We start from the raw sequence: 16368 nt of genomic DNA, 5'->3' as shown, positions 1-16368 counted from the left end.
CAGGAATTAAAAGACAGTCTACACCAGTACTTTGTGTTTAAATTTTTTTTTGAATTGTAGTGTGGTAAAGCTAGGAGGAGGAAAGCTCAATTTGTGGTTCCTGCATTGTATCAGGGTCAAGCTCTAATTGCAGATATACTGCATTTTAAATGCAGTAACTTTTTTTTTTTTTTAAAGTGGTTTATATGCATTAAATAGCAAGCTGTTTATTCTCTTTGAGACGCTCAGAATTCTGGAATAATCATCAGCAATAATGGATACAACAGTGACACTAACATAACATTTCTGACCTTAAATATTTATGTTTTCTCTGGTCTGGCACTTCTCAAAGCAACTAGAAAAACCTGTCATCCGGTGTTCTTACCATGCAGTATTTTCAGGCCAGCTAATTATTAAGGAGCTGATTTTCATGCATCCAAGGTCACTATAAATCTTCTATTCATAAGGAAAAGCACCAAGTTTGGGTCTTGGCCTGAATTCTGGTAACAACTTCATTAATGCACCACAATGGACTAAATGTCTTTCATAAAATTATGCATGAACTGTTTAAAGAGTGAAAGCTAGCATGTATTATAGATACCAAGAGGAAGGATAGCAACATTAAGATGTATGCTTTCAAAAGACATACCTTGCTATCAAACAGCGAAAGAGGCTTCACACTCTTCAGAGAAAACCTCATGATGGCATACAAGATACAACATAACACAAACTGGTGTTCAACAAGTGGGTAGTGAATGCGTTTCTGCTCAAGGGCTAGTTCTACTATCGATACTGGTCCTTCTACCGACACCCAAGCATCTTCAGTATCTAAGACGGGAGCCTGCATTTCGTCGCTACTAACGTCAGCCTGCCAGAGCAACACAGAAAAGTAGTCACACACAAAATGTTATCTATATGGCCTTCTATGCAAAAAACACTGCTTTAATCACAAGTTCACTGCAGTGAAATTAAAAAGAAAATTTCATATTTTCTAGGAGTTCATTAATATCTGTCTGAACTGAACAGTACAGAAATTAGTACAACCATATTCTTTAAAATTAAATTTTAATCAATTAGGTCCTTACTTTCTACAGGAAAAATAAAAATTTACCTCTAGCAATGTTTGCAGAAGATCTGAACAGCAGCCAAGAAAAGCTGTCATTGCTGTGTCACCCATACCTACGTCCTGTTAACAAACAGTATGATTTAAATTGTTTCAGTTGGAATTGAAACAGGCCTTTATTAGCTCTGAGAAGACAGTTGTTGACATAAAACACATTGTTAAGCCCAGTTTATTAACCTATTATATTTAAAGGTAAACAAATATTCACTGAAGTAAAACAAAATTAGAAATAACAGGGGAAAAAATAGGAATAAAGCTAAATGTAGCCATTTACAATACTGTATCTCTAAAGAAGACTGAATTCCTCAAGTAATCATATCTAGTAAATTTCATTTTCTGAGCATATCAGTTGTCTTCCAAAAAAGTTTTAACTAATGAAATTACACATGAAAAACAATAGTAATTTGTCATGTTATAGTCTCAAGTCTACCTTCTATAATATTCGAAGTTATACTACTGTTCTAATTTGCTTTGTCAGATAAAGATTAATTTATATTTCTTAAAATTCACAACATTTTCTCTAAGGCTGCATTTTGAATTTTTCTGAAACTTTCAAAAATAAATCACAAACTAGTATTAAAATGAAGGAATTTTTATTTATTCCTTCCCATTTAGACAAAAGTAGTATTACTTGCCCGTCTGCATAATCTGTCCTTTGGAGCTTTTCCAACCTGTTTTAAAAAAAAGTATTTCAACACAATTAAATAATTTTCATCATAAGGTATCCGTTACCCCATGTTTTAACCTTTTACTACTATTTTCCTAAAATAAAATGAGAAAATAGTTCATTACAGCTACATAATGCAAAACATTGCATAGCTTGCTTTCAAAAAAAGATTTTATACAGATCATACAACTCAGAAATGAACATCACTGATGCCCATATTTAGTTCACCCTTCTTAAAGTTTAGCATTAGAAATAAGGCCCCAAGGTCCTGTTTAGGAATGTTACTATGTTACTATGAGGTCCAATTTATACAAGTTGAATCCCATGCTGCACACGACGAAGCACATACACGTAAGTGGAAGTTCTCTCTTCCATAGCACAAAAAAGTAAAAGTAATGATTACAACATCATGGCAGAGTCTAAATAACAGCTGAAGTGAGATTCCGGGGTCCTGAATTACAGGACTCGAATTCAAGTGATCCATCATGCTGTTTCAAAGTCTGAATTCAAGACTTTCAGCTGTCAATTTTGGGACTAAGTGCCAACAGATTTGGAAACTCTATTTTTCTGGAAGTTGGCAAGACATCAGCTGTGCTACTGCTTCTGTAACACAAACCCTAAGGACTAATTCCCAGCTTTCAAACATACATAAATAACTACTAAAAACTAGCAACATTTGTTATTACATGATATTTGTTTGATGTGTGCAAAACCAGTTAGTTAATAAAAACCTTTATCTCTTCTCCTGCGGGTGTTAATCTAGACAGAAGTAATGGTGGTGGATTTACATAAAGGCATGCAGAAAAACTGGAAAAGAGTTTTTGCAGAAGAAACACCTACTACAACTGTATACAACTGAGCCTATTTGCTGAAAGGAATGAGGAAGATGATATTCTCCAATTCTTACAGAGCTAAACAAAAAGCAAAAGCAGAAAATGAGAGGAGCAAAGGGGAAGGAAAAAGAAGACGAGACAGCAAATTCTTGTGGGTTTTGTTGGGTTTTTTTGTTTGTTCATTTTAAATCACCATCAACATTTCTCTCTTTGCATCTGGACTTTCACACCGAAAAACACTTTGCTGCTGCTCTGCATCCGGCAAACCAACAGGCAGATTCCCCTTACACAATTTAAACAGATCTATCACTTACTGGCAGTACTCTTCCTAAACTGTCTTCCAGTCCTAAACAAAATTGTCTTCCAGTAAATAGATCCACTGCATATTTATAAGCATGAAAAAATTGAAGTTTAGCAGGGACAAAAGGCTGCTAAAAACTCATAGAAGACAAGCTGCATACTAGAACAGAAGCTGATTTACAATGGTAGCGATAGTTAAAAATGCTCAACAACATCCACAAAATGCTCTGCATTTTGCAGAATAAGAGCTCATACATGCAAAACTTGGACCACAACATTAGAAAAGCTGCTGCTTGTGGGAACCTGAAAGTTTCATGGTGATAACTTACCAGGACACAGGCACAGAGAAAACACTCTAAGTTATTTATTGTTTTCTAACTTAAAATTTTATATATGCACACATATATAGTTTCAAACTGTCTCACAAATTCTTTTTATTCAGCAATTACAAGCTAACACTGTGCATTCAGTACACATCAGCCAGTGCTGATCAGCTATTACTTAAGCTGCCTATAGTTGATCATTCCACGGATTTGATATTTTAAAATATGCATTCCTTCATCAATTCCAAAAGTTAGCTACATAATAAACCAAATAAGCAGGGATTTTTTGATGCTTAAATCAAAGATATTCCAAACTTATTAAAAAAAAAAAACCACAATGGTTTAAAAGTATTAGTTTCACTTTCCAGTTAATAATTCAGCCTCAAAAATACTGTCATAACACTGCACTCACCTTGTCCATTAGATACGTAGCAGAAGAAAGCCTTTTTACTATGAATGTATTCCACATCATCAGAGCAATACCTAGAACAATCACAAACTTGTAAACTCCAAGTGAATAGAAAAGAGATCTTACAAGTATGGAGTGAAAATCCATGGGCCAAAGTTCCTTTAATGGGAGAATTAAAAATGGTGAATGAAACAGGAAGGAATTGTGAGTTACCCTCACTGCTTTACACTTGGACTTTAGATTTCGGATTTCTCAGGAGGAGACTACCTTGGTGACCAAATGCAGCCAGAAGTGCAATGAATCATTCATTAAAATTATTATATTATGCAGACTGGGTTAAACATTGTAGGTACACAGAAACTTTGGTGGTAAGTGTGAAGGTTTAAGACTAGTGCTTTAGGCATAGAGTGCACCTTATTTGCATACATAAATAGTCTACAAAAGAGACAAATGTCATCACATTCACTAAAACAGAGTATCAAGAAATGCATGAAATGTATGAAAAGTAATTGACTGCAAGAAGCATGTGCTACTATTTAAATACAAATAAAAAAATAGTTTCAGAGCAATTTTATTTTAAAATGTTTTTAGTTAAACACATTAACTTTATCTAACCAACTTATTTTCATGGTTCTGACGGAAACTCAGTTTCAACATGAAAAACAAAAGCTTGAATGTCAGCAGAAAGTTTTGGGGTTTTTTTGTTTTAGTTTTTTTTTGTTCTCCCCTCCTTCCCCCCCCGCCCCGACAAAATGGCCATAACTACTACAAACTGCATACATTTATACTAGTCAACAGTCATTTATCCTATTGTTTTACAATTTTAACAAAGATCATTTTTAATAATGCTTCATACTTACCATGCTGAATGTGAGCATTAATGATGCATCTTAGATGATCTATAGACCTAATGAGAAAACATGCTTCCTTATGTAAAACAAAAAAGTAAAAGAACAAGTTATTACATTATTCAAGACTTGTTTTAAATGTAAACTATTGATTCTTAAAGGCCCCAGGTAGATTATTTTAAAGCTATTATTTTTTGACAGTTATAAAACTCGTAAGTTTTTCTGATATTGCAATCTTCTCTGCTACTATCTGACAAACATACACGCATATGCCAAAGTATGTTTCAGTAATCATGAAACACATTGTGATTTCAGCACTATTTTCAGGGCTTTGTTTTAGCATATGTACTGCTAACATACTCTTTGCTGAAAGGTACCTCCACTGACTACAGTCATTTTTCAAATACAAAATCCATTTGTGCTAGAAAGATTAATTTTTACTCTATTTCATTATGATGGAGTAAGTTTTTAATAATCTCAAAGGAACCTTCTGTTCTATAGCAAGGTGTTATGTTGCACAGATCTAAGGAGTGCTAATTTAAATTTTAATATCATCTGAACTTAGGACAACATTTTCCAATATTAGAGAAGCTATAAGAGAGCAGTGGAAAAAAGGGATTTTTTTTTTTTTTTTTTCCTCCTATGACAATTCCCAGCAGTGGCCAGGGAATCTAAGAATATTCAAGAAATCTCTCCTCTTTAAATGGAATGGATTCTAGCCTAACAAATTTAGTATACTGTGATCTGTTTTAGCATATCTAGAACAGAGGAAAGGTTCATCGCTATTTTGCAACTGTTCTGTACTTGCACAAAATATAGTCAAAACCCTTCTTCATGCTGCTTATTTGAATCCAGTTTCCACACTTCCAGTTTTGAGAATCTGATAGCTTAGAAACATACAGTCCTGTCTTTGTGAGGTGCCATTCAGCCTCAGGTCCTGCATTCATTTTCTCAATTCAATTTGTTCTGGCCACTTACCACAGAAAAATTGTAACTAGTATGCTTTCAAAGTCAGTCTTCTTAACAAAAGTTTTTATGAACTATTACAAACTTGTGAAACTGCTTCTATTGAGTTGGTCTTAACCATTATTCCCCGCAAATGAAATTCTTTTACCTCTGGGTCCTTATTCCACTGTACTACATATTCCCAACAGCAATGTGCATGGAGTACATCCACTTCAAGACTACATGGAAATTGCTGATATGCTAGTTGCAGCAGCTCTAGAAAAAGAAAATCTGAAGTTACAAGACAGACGTCTTCCCACTATGATTTCTGCTACTTCACAACAGTACCAACTAAAACGTCTCTGCAAACATTTAGAATTCAAAAAATTCATGTTATTTTCTTACCTAGGATTGTTTCCAAGCCTGCATCTGCTTCTGGTTCCTCAAGAAAGATATTAGTATGCATTTCTACAGATTCTTCAGTACTATCTGTATTGGTTTTGTGTTGGGCCAAATTCAGTACAAGAGGACTGAAGCCTTGCTTAAAAACCCACTTTGCTACAGTATCAGCAATACCTCCTAGGACATTAAAAAAAAAAAAAAAAAAAATTATGAGCTATAGTCAATGTATCCCAGAAGATTTATGGTTCAGAATCAAAGGACAAGAGGTGAGATAGGAGTTTTAACTAATACTGTTAATTACATAAGGATAACTTTGCCAATTAGAAAACTTTCTAATCAACTGATTAAAGATTTACAATGCAGTCTTTACAGTAATACTTTTACAATTTTAAAACGCTATTCTACGTGGTTTGCATTGGTTTTTAAATTAAGAAAAGTAACCAGCAGAACAATTTCCAGTGCAGTGTATATCATAAATTAAGGTAAGGATGACTCAGAAGTCTATTAGAAAGACAATCAACCATCTTTCCAAGAGAAAAAAAAATGTACCTTTTCCAGCTTCAAGCAATTTCTTTACAGAAAGCCTGGCCAAAGGCTCAGTCTGGAGTGATGAAACTCTTTTTGTCCTTTTGCTCACTTTGCTATGCAGTAGTGTTTGAAGTATCAGACAATCCTGTAGCTGTTTCAGCAAAAGTTTCCAATATTCAGTATCAAGAGAAAGTGCTTCCCAGGATTCTGTGTCTGAACCTACAATTATTTGGGAAAACTAACAGAACATATGAACTGGTTTAGGTCTGTTCACATAAAGTAGCACAGTTTTGTTTAAAAATGCATAGTATTAAAACAGGAAGCTATGTCCTAAGAGCTACTGCATTTTAAAGAATAATTTAGTTCAAGATATCTACATTAACTGTTATGCAGACATCAGTTAATATCCCACACTGCTCACAAGATGCACAGATTCTGAAACAAAAACATAAGGAAATAAAAGGACCTGAAAGGTCATCTTGTAGCCCCATTTTAAAGTTCATATTTAGTTGAAAAGTGGGTTAGAATCCCTTCAAAAATATTTAATTCTAAGTCCTCCACTATATACACGTTCCCTACATATATGATTAATCCACCTACATTTCAATTTCCTACCATATTAAAAAATATGTATCATGCACCCAGATCACACCACATCACAGTTCTGTGCACTATTTTGATAATTCTTGTGTTTATCAGCAAACGCTCTGCCAGGAAGCCCAAGAATCTTTCCAATAGGGCGCAGATTTGATTTTTAGCTTTGTGCACCAAGACAGCAAACTCTAGAGTTCTCAGAAGCCTGGCCATTAACAGTTTTAGGCTTTAAGACAAAGGACAATAGGGAGAGAAAAAAAAAAAAGGGGGTGGGGATGGGGGAAGAGATAAATGGCTTTACGGAAGGGAAGTTTTGAGGGAAATAAAGCTGTTGCTTCATTCTTTTAAGAGCAGAAGAGAAGGTGACAAAGGAGAGAGCGTACGGGTAAAGCATAATATGTTGCAACATACCAACATTCCTATTTGGGCAACACTAACGATTTTAATGTACAGAATTGAAATAGTTAAAGTGAATGTGCAAAAATACTAAAACGCTTCCCAGTAATCTAGTTATAATTTTTAAGGGAGTCTATTTACAAGATTGAACATCACCTAAACCCCATCTAATCTGTTAAGGCAAGTAATAAAATACAAATATGCCTAGTGCTATTTAGGAATGTAATAACTTTTTCCATTTTGAATGGCAATGCTGCGTGGAGTTTCACAGTGTTAATGACAACTTTGTGAAAAGACACTTATTGCCAAAAAAACCAACCACCCATCACCTTAAAAAGTAAAGCACAGTAATATAAAGGCTGAGAAAATTCACCAGTATATTAAAAAAAAAAAAAAAAATCAAAACTGCATTAAAACAGGTTTACCATCCAAAGCTCAGTGAACTTCTCAAATTTATGTGGCAACTGCGTAGGCTTTAAGTTTGTCAACATCATTTGCTATTAAGAGAAAAACTCACTGTACAGTTCCCATCACGTATTTAAGTATGTTCAGCAAACAATTTTGATTCATTCACCTCAGCATGATATTCTTCAAATTCGAATATAAATTTTCAGGCTTGCAGGATGGCATGCTTATGCCCATGTTGGAACGACGGCGAATTAATGCTGAGGATGTTACTCCATTATAAAGACAGCAATTTGCGTGGAACTGATAGAGCAAATAAAATAAAAGGGGGAGGTCCAAGATGACTTACCTTTTTCTCTGTCACACTGTCAATTATCTGTGCAGTTACAGAATGTCCAACGTGCGCAGATAACAAGGCAGCTGCGTTATTTTCAGACTGGACACAAGCCGTGCGCATTTGCTGCCACCAGGGGGAAACCGACTGAGTGTCCCACGACTCGTGGAAAGGGAGAGCAGGAAACTCAAGCTTGGGGCATTGGGTGTTAACATTGCTAAAGCAGCACCCAACCCCGAAAGCATCACTTATTAATACAGCTTATTTTAGGAGCAGTTTCCAACTACTCTACATTACCTTTTTCTAGATATGTAGCATATAATTTCTAGATTATAACTCAAATTTAAAATAAAGAGCTGAACGTGAATTACTCGTTTTCCAAGTTTCATTTGTAGGAAACAGGCAATCGATCTGAATCGCTAGGTACTAAAACCTGCTGCACGCTTACTAGATCTAAGGAACATTACAGAATGACACTTCACAATGCTGACCGCTTCTTTCGTGATTTCAAGATGCCACACGTATTCAATGCACTCAAGCTGGCTCTCTTCAGGCTACCTCGTGTTCAGCAGAATTAATTTATTCAGACAGCAGCAGTAGCTTATTCATGCTTCCAGTTTCAAGCTGTAATGGTGCCCTATGGTGAACTAGACACAAGGGAACCTGGCACAGACATATCCATAGCAGCTCTGCGTGAGGTAGGAGAATCAGTATTTATTCATTACATAACCCACCCCAAATAATGGCAAGCTGACTTTATAGAGTACCCCTGAAGTTACAGAGATGTTCAATATACAAATGCTGCTAGAGTAACGGTGTCTCAATGAGTTAAAGAAACTCGAAGGACTTCTGAGAGCCAGTCAGCGCAAAGGAGAGGGGCAGGACTATACACCCAAAACAAGGAGGAAGGGGAGCTGGACCTCTGGTGCCAAACAGGAGTTATGTCCACTTAGTGGAGAGTGAAACGGCAGGGCATGAAGAAGGCCTTTAATTATGATACTCTTCAGATTTTGATGGAATTTTACTTAGTTCATCAACGTGCAGCATTTAGCTCTGTTACATAATTTGGGGGAGGGAACCCTAAGTAATAATATAGGCTAGTCAGAGTAGCAAATTTCTAATAATAATTAGTATCAGTTGTGTTTAAGTGTTCCAAATGCACATTTCACCTTTCATTTTGCTCAGAAGTGACAGCATAGTGTGAAGGCAACTGACAGAATCTGGTTTGTCTAGAACATCTTTTTCCTTGGAAAGCCATAAATTGAGAAGGAGTGACTGTAAAAAAAGAGAATATGGAATCAAAGCAATAGAATAAAACTCTAATATTGCAATATACCTAATGCAAACACTTTCTCCAACAGATTTTGTGTCATGGAACAGAAATGTTATATTCATGAACCCTTACTATATTAACATAACAAGTTAAAAATATATTGTATAAGGCACCCTATGACAGACTTGAAATGAAACAATACAATTGGTATCTTTCATTTAGAAAGATATCTTAGAAAACACCCTCTTTTGAAGGCACAGTCAGCTAATACCAGCATGTTAGCAATCTCAACTTGGCAAACATTAGCAGTTATTAATACTACAGCTGAAAATCTTAACACGGGCAAATAACACTGAAATAGGTATTTCCATCATTATGTAGCGCATGGAAGAAAAGTAGAAAAAGACTAAAATTACATGCAGATGAAAGATAAAGATGATTGTCTGAACACTACTAGCGATTCTGAAAAATTTACTTTTCTTTTTAAACTGCCTTGCTTGTTTGCAAAAAGGAATTATAAAAAATGTACCAGTACCTGAAATTAACTACACTCATAATTTTTGCTTCTTTGTAGAAGAAATCTTCAACAAATCTTCTTGTAGGCCTACATGCATACTCTAGACATTCCCACTAGAATACTCACATTTTCTACTAGAAGATTTTCTTTTTTTTTTTTTTCTTCTTTTGACATCTCTTAAGTGAGAAATACAAATAGGAGTACGTAAAGAACTGAATGTGGAGGTGTTGGAACACAGCCTGAATACAGCATTAATCCAAAGGTCAACATTCAGAATTTTTCCTTTCAATGTTTTGCTTTCAAATTACTAAATCAAAGTTTTAAAGTATGTAATAAATATCTTACCAACAAGATTTGAGGGCTAAAACCTGCTGATTCCAAAGCATGACACATTTCCTCTGTCGAACTCTCCCCACACAAACACTTCCAGAAGAAAAAGCTGCCTGAAGCAAAAATTAGTTGACATTATGAAAATCAAAAGCCACAGCCTCTCCCCTTACACTTATATGAAAAATCATCTATTGATCAAGTCCTACTGAGTGCAATACAAAGGACTCGGTTACATCCAGGGTACCCTGACGGTTCACCCTTAGTGGAGAAAAAGGTTCATTACAAAGGACTTAAATGTTCCTACCACTAAGAAGTCATATGGAAAATGAATTTATAACAAAACAAAGGTTATTGTACTGCTTGGATTACACATTTTGTTCAATTCAAAGAATGGCTTGAAGTGTTGGACAAGTTTATCCATGGAGTAACCCATAACTGTGTGGCAGCATGTTGTATCTTGTATAGCAAACTAGTGGTACTTCAACCAATTAAAAAAACCCAAACAATTACATAACTCATACCTTACCAGCACTACAAAAGTGTGAGTGTCCCTTTGAGGCAGAGGAAAATCGGAAAAACAAGATCTTAAAGAAACCATCTAAACTGCTCAGCATGACATTCATGTTTCAATTATATTTGTTTACAGCTGAACACCCTAATAAGTTACTGGTGATCCTTGTCCAAGGGGATGGGGAGAAGAGTACTTCTACCCCAGTTCTTAAAACCAAGTATAGTGTTATGGTAGAGAAAATGCAAATTCTAAGATTACTCAGAAACAGCCTTTGATCTTCATACAGATGAAAGCCAAGCTCTTCTGCCTAACATTTCAATCCCAGTTCCTCTCAAAGTCTGACAATTAAAGCCAAAAGAAGCAGGCAGCTACAAAGTGAATACCATACAACACCTGTGCACAGAATTCTGTATTTGCACGAAAATTTCCCCAGAAAAGTAATCATCTGGAAAGACAGTGCCTTTGAGACAGATTTAACTCAAGCTGCTTCCACTAGTTTTTTCCGAAAAGCCCCTTAAGGACAGTCCGGAACAGATTTGCAAAACTAAAGCAGACTACAGACAGTAACCCCATCCCACACCCCAAAAGACACCCCAGACGCTCTCCCCATCCATAGTATTTCAGATCAACGTTGTCAAAAATCTCCTCAACTCCACAAATGAGGGGTCCTTATTCCCTCACCTAATGTTCCTGTGCTGCCTCTGGTCAGCTCCCCCATCTCTGAGGCTAAAGTCAGTCCCGTCATTAACTGAACTCTTGAGGTGCTATGACCACAAAAGAAACTGCAGGATACAGCTGCTCTGCAAAATACCTAATTATCACTGTCCAACTTAGTGGCATTAATAAACAAATGAACCGTGATAACATGGTTTTAGGGTAATTATATCCCTAATGTAGTTAACTTGTATAAATATCCATCTAAGTAGAAAGACTTGTCCTATGGCTAAAGGTAAGAGTCTGGAACTAGCACTGTCACATACTGCTTCCCCCAAATTAAGGCTAAAATATTTATACCATCTTAGATTATAATCAATCTTTAAGAAATTTGACAAACAGTTCAGTAGCTCTTACCTAAAGCCACATATTCTCCATCTTCCATATCTTTCACATTAATCATGTCCTTTTCATATTCCAAATACTCTAAGAACATTTTCACAGACAATACATCATCCTTCTCATCAGCAAACTGAACAGTAGTTTGGGTGTTTTCTTTCTTGTAGTTCTCCAGTAAAGTCTGGAGCCTATGAAAATCTTTTTCTTCCAGCTGAAGCAGTTTAGCCAAGTCCTTAAAAGCAAAAGCCAAAAAAAAATCGCACATCACAAGACTAATGCAAATGGATGTTTTTCAAAACACAGTGAAAACTAAAAACAAAAGTCAGAAGAGTCAAAATATTTTGAACATTAAAAATGTCTTTAAAAAGGGCCAAAATGATTGAATAATCTCAAAATCAGTTATTCATATAGCTCAAATGAAGACCTTGTCTAGCTTAATTTTTAAGGACTTCAGCAGATACATTTCCCATATTTAGATCCTGCTCATAGTATAACAATCACCTATCAAGCAAACAAGCCCATATAACACCACTCCGTATGGCTTTTATAAACGTATAAGCATTTTTATAAATTATACCAAAAGCAAGCCACATTATGATGCTACACAAGCAAACATCAGAAATTATAATTTCTATTGGTCCCAAAATACCCCTCCGAAACTAAACAAAGTTAAGAATATGCTATGTACTTTGGATAAAGGACTGAAATCAGGAGATCCTGGTTCTATTTTCACTTCTGTCTCAGCTTTATGTGGCTGCTAAAGAATATTAGGTAGATGAATTACTAGGCATTTGTATGGAGTAGGGGAAGGCATTATAAAACAATCACTTCATTAAAAGTTCCAGGCCACAAAAACGGGTAACTTGCTTACCTACTTATTTTATCCGAGGCCTTGAAAACAAATTTTTATGCTTAAATCATCACTTGATTCTATTAGACAACTGAATTTTGAATTTACTCACATTATCTGAGGGTGGAGTGTCTTTCTGTATGCTTTGGGAATTTAATTTGCTAACTAGTTCATAAAGATGTAACAGCTTCAACTTGTTTGCACAGAACTGCAGTAGTCCTTCATCCACACACTCAAGCTCTGAGGAGAAAAAAAAACTGCATTTGAACTTGAATATATAGCCTGAAATAGTGAAACATACTTCACAGCTGCATTAAACTCCTCCTTTATTAGAACTGGAGGACTTACGCCTCTCAGTGTAATTTTCTGATGCACTGCTGCTTGCAATGATTATATTTAATTCATGGCAGTATAAAACAAGAATTATTTTTACAAGAAGTATTAGAGAAAGACATCAGGCTCATTTTTAAACTGAAGGAGGCTGACAATGTGGAAATGAACAAAGACAAATCTATTTTTCCTGGTTTAAAGCCAAACCACAGACTGTCAAAAATTGAAATACACTAAGTCTCAAACATATTTTCTTTTATCAAGAATTAAATACCAAACTATAAACTTTTATTCATTATGCCAATATTTAAAGCATATTCCTTGCATCAGAAGAGAGCTTGATATCTACTGATAAGAATTCAATTTCACCTCTGCAAGACACTACCTTTTTTATTTCTACAATCTTAGTCTCAGAAATGTCATGTATCTAAATTTCAGTAACAATTAAAGCAATCAGCATATAGGAAGCTAACAACCAACGCAATGTTGAAAAAAAACCTCTATTCCAACTTACTTGTTTTAAAATAAAGCATTTTACAGAGATCCTAAAAGGACCTTTCTATAGAAAAGATACCTCTGCATATATCATCTTCACCTGAAACAGCTTCTAAATACGATTTTCTCCCAAAGAACCCTTAAATACTTTTGACACATTGCTATTAAAAATCCTACAAACAAAAGAGAAATGCACAGAGCTTGCCGCACAATCACTTGTCCTTTTCTTCACAACCACAGCATTCACAAAGCCCAGCATCTACTTCACATTATCTTTTACCTACTAAGCACAAGTGGAAGGATATGCCAACACTCTTCTGAAATTAGAAGGCTGGAACATCAGCCAAGTTTGTTCTTTATTGTGACTGTGAGGAAATAATGTTATGTATGACATTAAGAGATTAACGATGAAAAATACACACTCAAACAAACAGACCTCAGTAAGTATATAGTTCTGTCAATCTCTCTTCAGTGTAAACCGGCATGTTCCCATTCTTCTTTGGTTTTTTAGGAGTTCTAACAGAAATGGGTAATGCTAGTGATTTAGAATGCCAGACCAAAATTAGGTAGAGAACTGCATGTGTGAAGCTCTCAATCTCCTCTATCTGCTTCAAGAAAATGGTAAAACACCAAAAACCACTGATACAAGTGAAAGAAAGATTTCCTCTCAAGGCTTTGAAACTATGAAAATGTGTTGTCACGTTCTCACTGAGGTACAACAAGGGACACGGCCTTTCTAATTGACAAATGGTTTATTCAGGACTTCCACAGAACAGTGGTAAGGATTTCTTGACTCCTATTGCTAAAGCCTCATTTTCTAATAAGCTGAAATGAATCCAGAGATAACAAAAAGAAAAAGAAGGCAGACTTCTATTGCTGAGAAGTCCCAACACATGCAAAGGAAGTGGCAGGCACATGCTTCTCCACTCTATTCCTCAATATCCAGCTGGGTCTCCAAAATTGGGTCACCTCGAGCACAAAGAAGGTTCTCCCAATTTAGAAAGATCCAAGTGTATCATTTCAAAGAAACAATCTTGCAGACTTTCAGCAATAAGATTTTTAATGGATAATGACATTTCCTGACATTGGCTCTGAAATCTCTAGCAACACATATGAAAAATAACTTCAGCAAAGTTTACCAAGAAAAGATACTAGGCATCTGGCCAGAGCTCAGATCCTCAGTGATAAGGATTTTGTGCTTCCAGTACATTAAAATTCACAGATCCAAAGTACCATATCCTTACTGCCTTCCTTGGAGAGAGAGAACAAACTAAAACTTCTACAGGCAAGTGTCTGTGAAAGCGTCTTTCGAAGGAAGCTTTTACTGGATGCAAGTACCCAGCCCAGTTGTTGGCTTTTTTTTTCTTTTTGAATATAATCACAAGTTACTAGGCACACAGCAAGCATAGCAAAGCATACTTACTAGCAAGCTATTTGCAGTCTGCATTAAAAAAAAAAAATATGTAGAAACAACGTCCTGTGATATCTAGCAGCAAAACTAAGCAGACCAAGTCTGGTCTCCCTGTGGAACAGAATAGTTCTACAATAGTCTTACAGCACTGCAGACAAAGTGCAAATGCCTCTCTATATTTGCAAAATAAATATCCACCTACCCTGTTTTTTTAAATTATCCATTAATGTCTGAGTGATGTTTGTGAGAGATGGAAGTGGCACACGTTCACTTGTCAATATACTTTCCAGAGCCTGTTAAGCAGACATTCAACAGAATTAAACATTTACTTAATTTTAGTGTAAAAGCATATAAGGTAAGCCAACAAAGCACAACTTTGACAATGATTTTTCATCTGTATTTTGTCTTCACATATACCTGTGGCATAATTTGATCCTACAGAAAAGTCTGCTCACTTTTTATTATTTTGACCTTTATCATGGAAGATGCCTTGTGGAAGTCACAAGTCGAAATGAATTCCAGTCATTATGTTGTAAAAAAAAAAAAACACAAACAAAAAACCAAACCAAACCCCCAAAAAACCCCCAAAAAAAAAAAAAAAAAAAAGAAAAAACCAACCACCAAAATAGCTCAATTATTTGCTTCAAGTAACTGTAGGAAAAAATAACATATTTTGAAAGATTTAAAAAGATTTAGCACTCTGAAAACGCAATTTTTTTTCTAATATTAAAGTATACTGGCTTCTAAATATTCACCTGTTTCTTTGTAGCAGGGTATTTGATATCAAGTATTAATTCCTTTGCTTCAGCTTCAATCAAATCTGCAAACAAAGACAATCACGACTTCAATTCACATTTCTCAAATCCATTCTGAAAAGCAAGTCAATCCACACCACAGTTAAGATGCACACGGGTTCCTGCTATAGAGGTGACAACACTATTACAAAAGTTGCCAAAATAAGCTTGGGGAAAATGAAACATCGTAACAGCTCCGTGGCATCTCTTACTCCAAATCTTTCTGTAAGAAATGTGTATTACTTACAGAAAGAAGCATACCTAGAGTCAAATGCTGAACTCCACTACGTAGCATAATGGGTTGCAAATATACCATGTTTTATGCAAGCACTCAAAGTAGAGTTTAGTTAAGATTTACATGGCAGACAGGCTTATGCTGGATCCTTGTACAAGAGAAATTTAATCTGGTAGCTTATTAAAAAAAAGATCATAATTCATAGCACATACAGCTGTCAGAATGCACCGCAATCATATCTGTGTTTGTACACTTACAAGACAAATAATACAAGACCCATTTGATAACATACAATCTTAAGAAATTACACAAGAGAACCTACCTGGATCTGAGGTTTTAGCTTTGAGTAAAGCATTTAACTTCTTCACTAGATGCATATCCTTTGCTCGCTCACTCTTTTTATCACTGAAGAGAAATAATTTTAATTGTATGAGTGAAGAGAACTAAAGTGAATGATTCAGAAAATATATATATATATATATA

At 35.4% G+C, this 16368-nt stretch overlaps 1 protein-coding gene across 1 annotated transcript in view; it reads right to left on the bottom strand.

Moving 5' to 3' along the window:
* RAB3GAP2 (RAB3 GTPase activating protein subunit 2 (non-catalytic)) overlaps positions 1 to 16290 on the bottom strand; it is a gene marked incomplete at its 5' end in the record, with an annotated part of 19541 nt that extends 3251 nt beyond the window's left edge. The window contains 16 exons of the mRNA XM_009580495.1: positions 629 to 847; positions 1091 to 1165; positions 1738 to 1773; positions 3638 to 3708; positions 4495 to 4561; positions 5597 to 5703; positions 5833 to 6006; positions 6379 to 6595; positions 8102 to 8303; positions 9249 to 9361; positions 10222 to 10319; positions 11789 to 12002; positions 12733 to 12860; positions 15059 to 15149; positions 15612 to 15676; positions 16208 to 16290. Coding sequence (XP_009578790.1) covers positions 629 to 847; positions 1091 to 1165; positions 1738 to 1773; positions 3638 to 3708; positions 4495 to 4561; positions 5597 to 5703; positions 5833 to 6006; positions 6379 to 6595; positions 8102 to 8303; positions 9249 to 9361; positions 10222 to 10319; positions 11789 to 12002; positions 12733 to 12860; positions 15059 to 15149; positions 15612 to 15676; positions 16208 to 16290 — 1960 coding nt within the window. The remainder of the gene's footprint in view (positions 1 to 628; positions 848 to 1090; positions 1166 to 1737; positions 1774 to 3637; positions 3709 to 4494; positions 4562 to 5596; positions 5704 to 5832; positions 6007 to 6378; positions 6596 to 8101; positions 8304 to 9248; positions 9362 to 10221; positions 10320 to 11788; positions 12003 to 12732; positions 12861 to 15058; positions 15150 to 15611; positions 15677 to 16207) is intronic.
* Between the last annotated feature and the right edge of the window lie 78 nt (positions 16291 to 16368).

Source organism: Fulmarus glacialis, unplaced genomic scaffold (assembly GCF_000690835.1).
Source record: "Fulmarus glacialis isolate BGI_N327 unplaced genomic scaffold, ASM69083v1 scaffold1536, whole genome shotgun sequence".
NCBI lineage: Eukaryota > Metazoa > Chordata > Aves > Procellariiformes > Procellariidae > Fulmarus > Fulmarus glacialis.
Note: the sequence above shows the minus strand (reverse complement) of the source record. Positions and strands in the feature narration are given on the sequence as shown.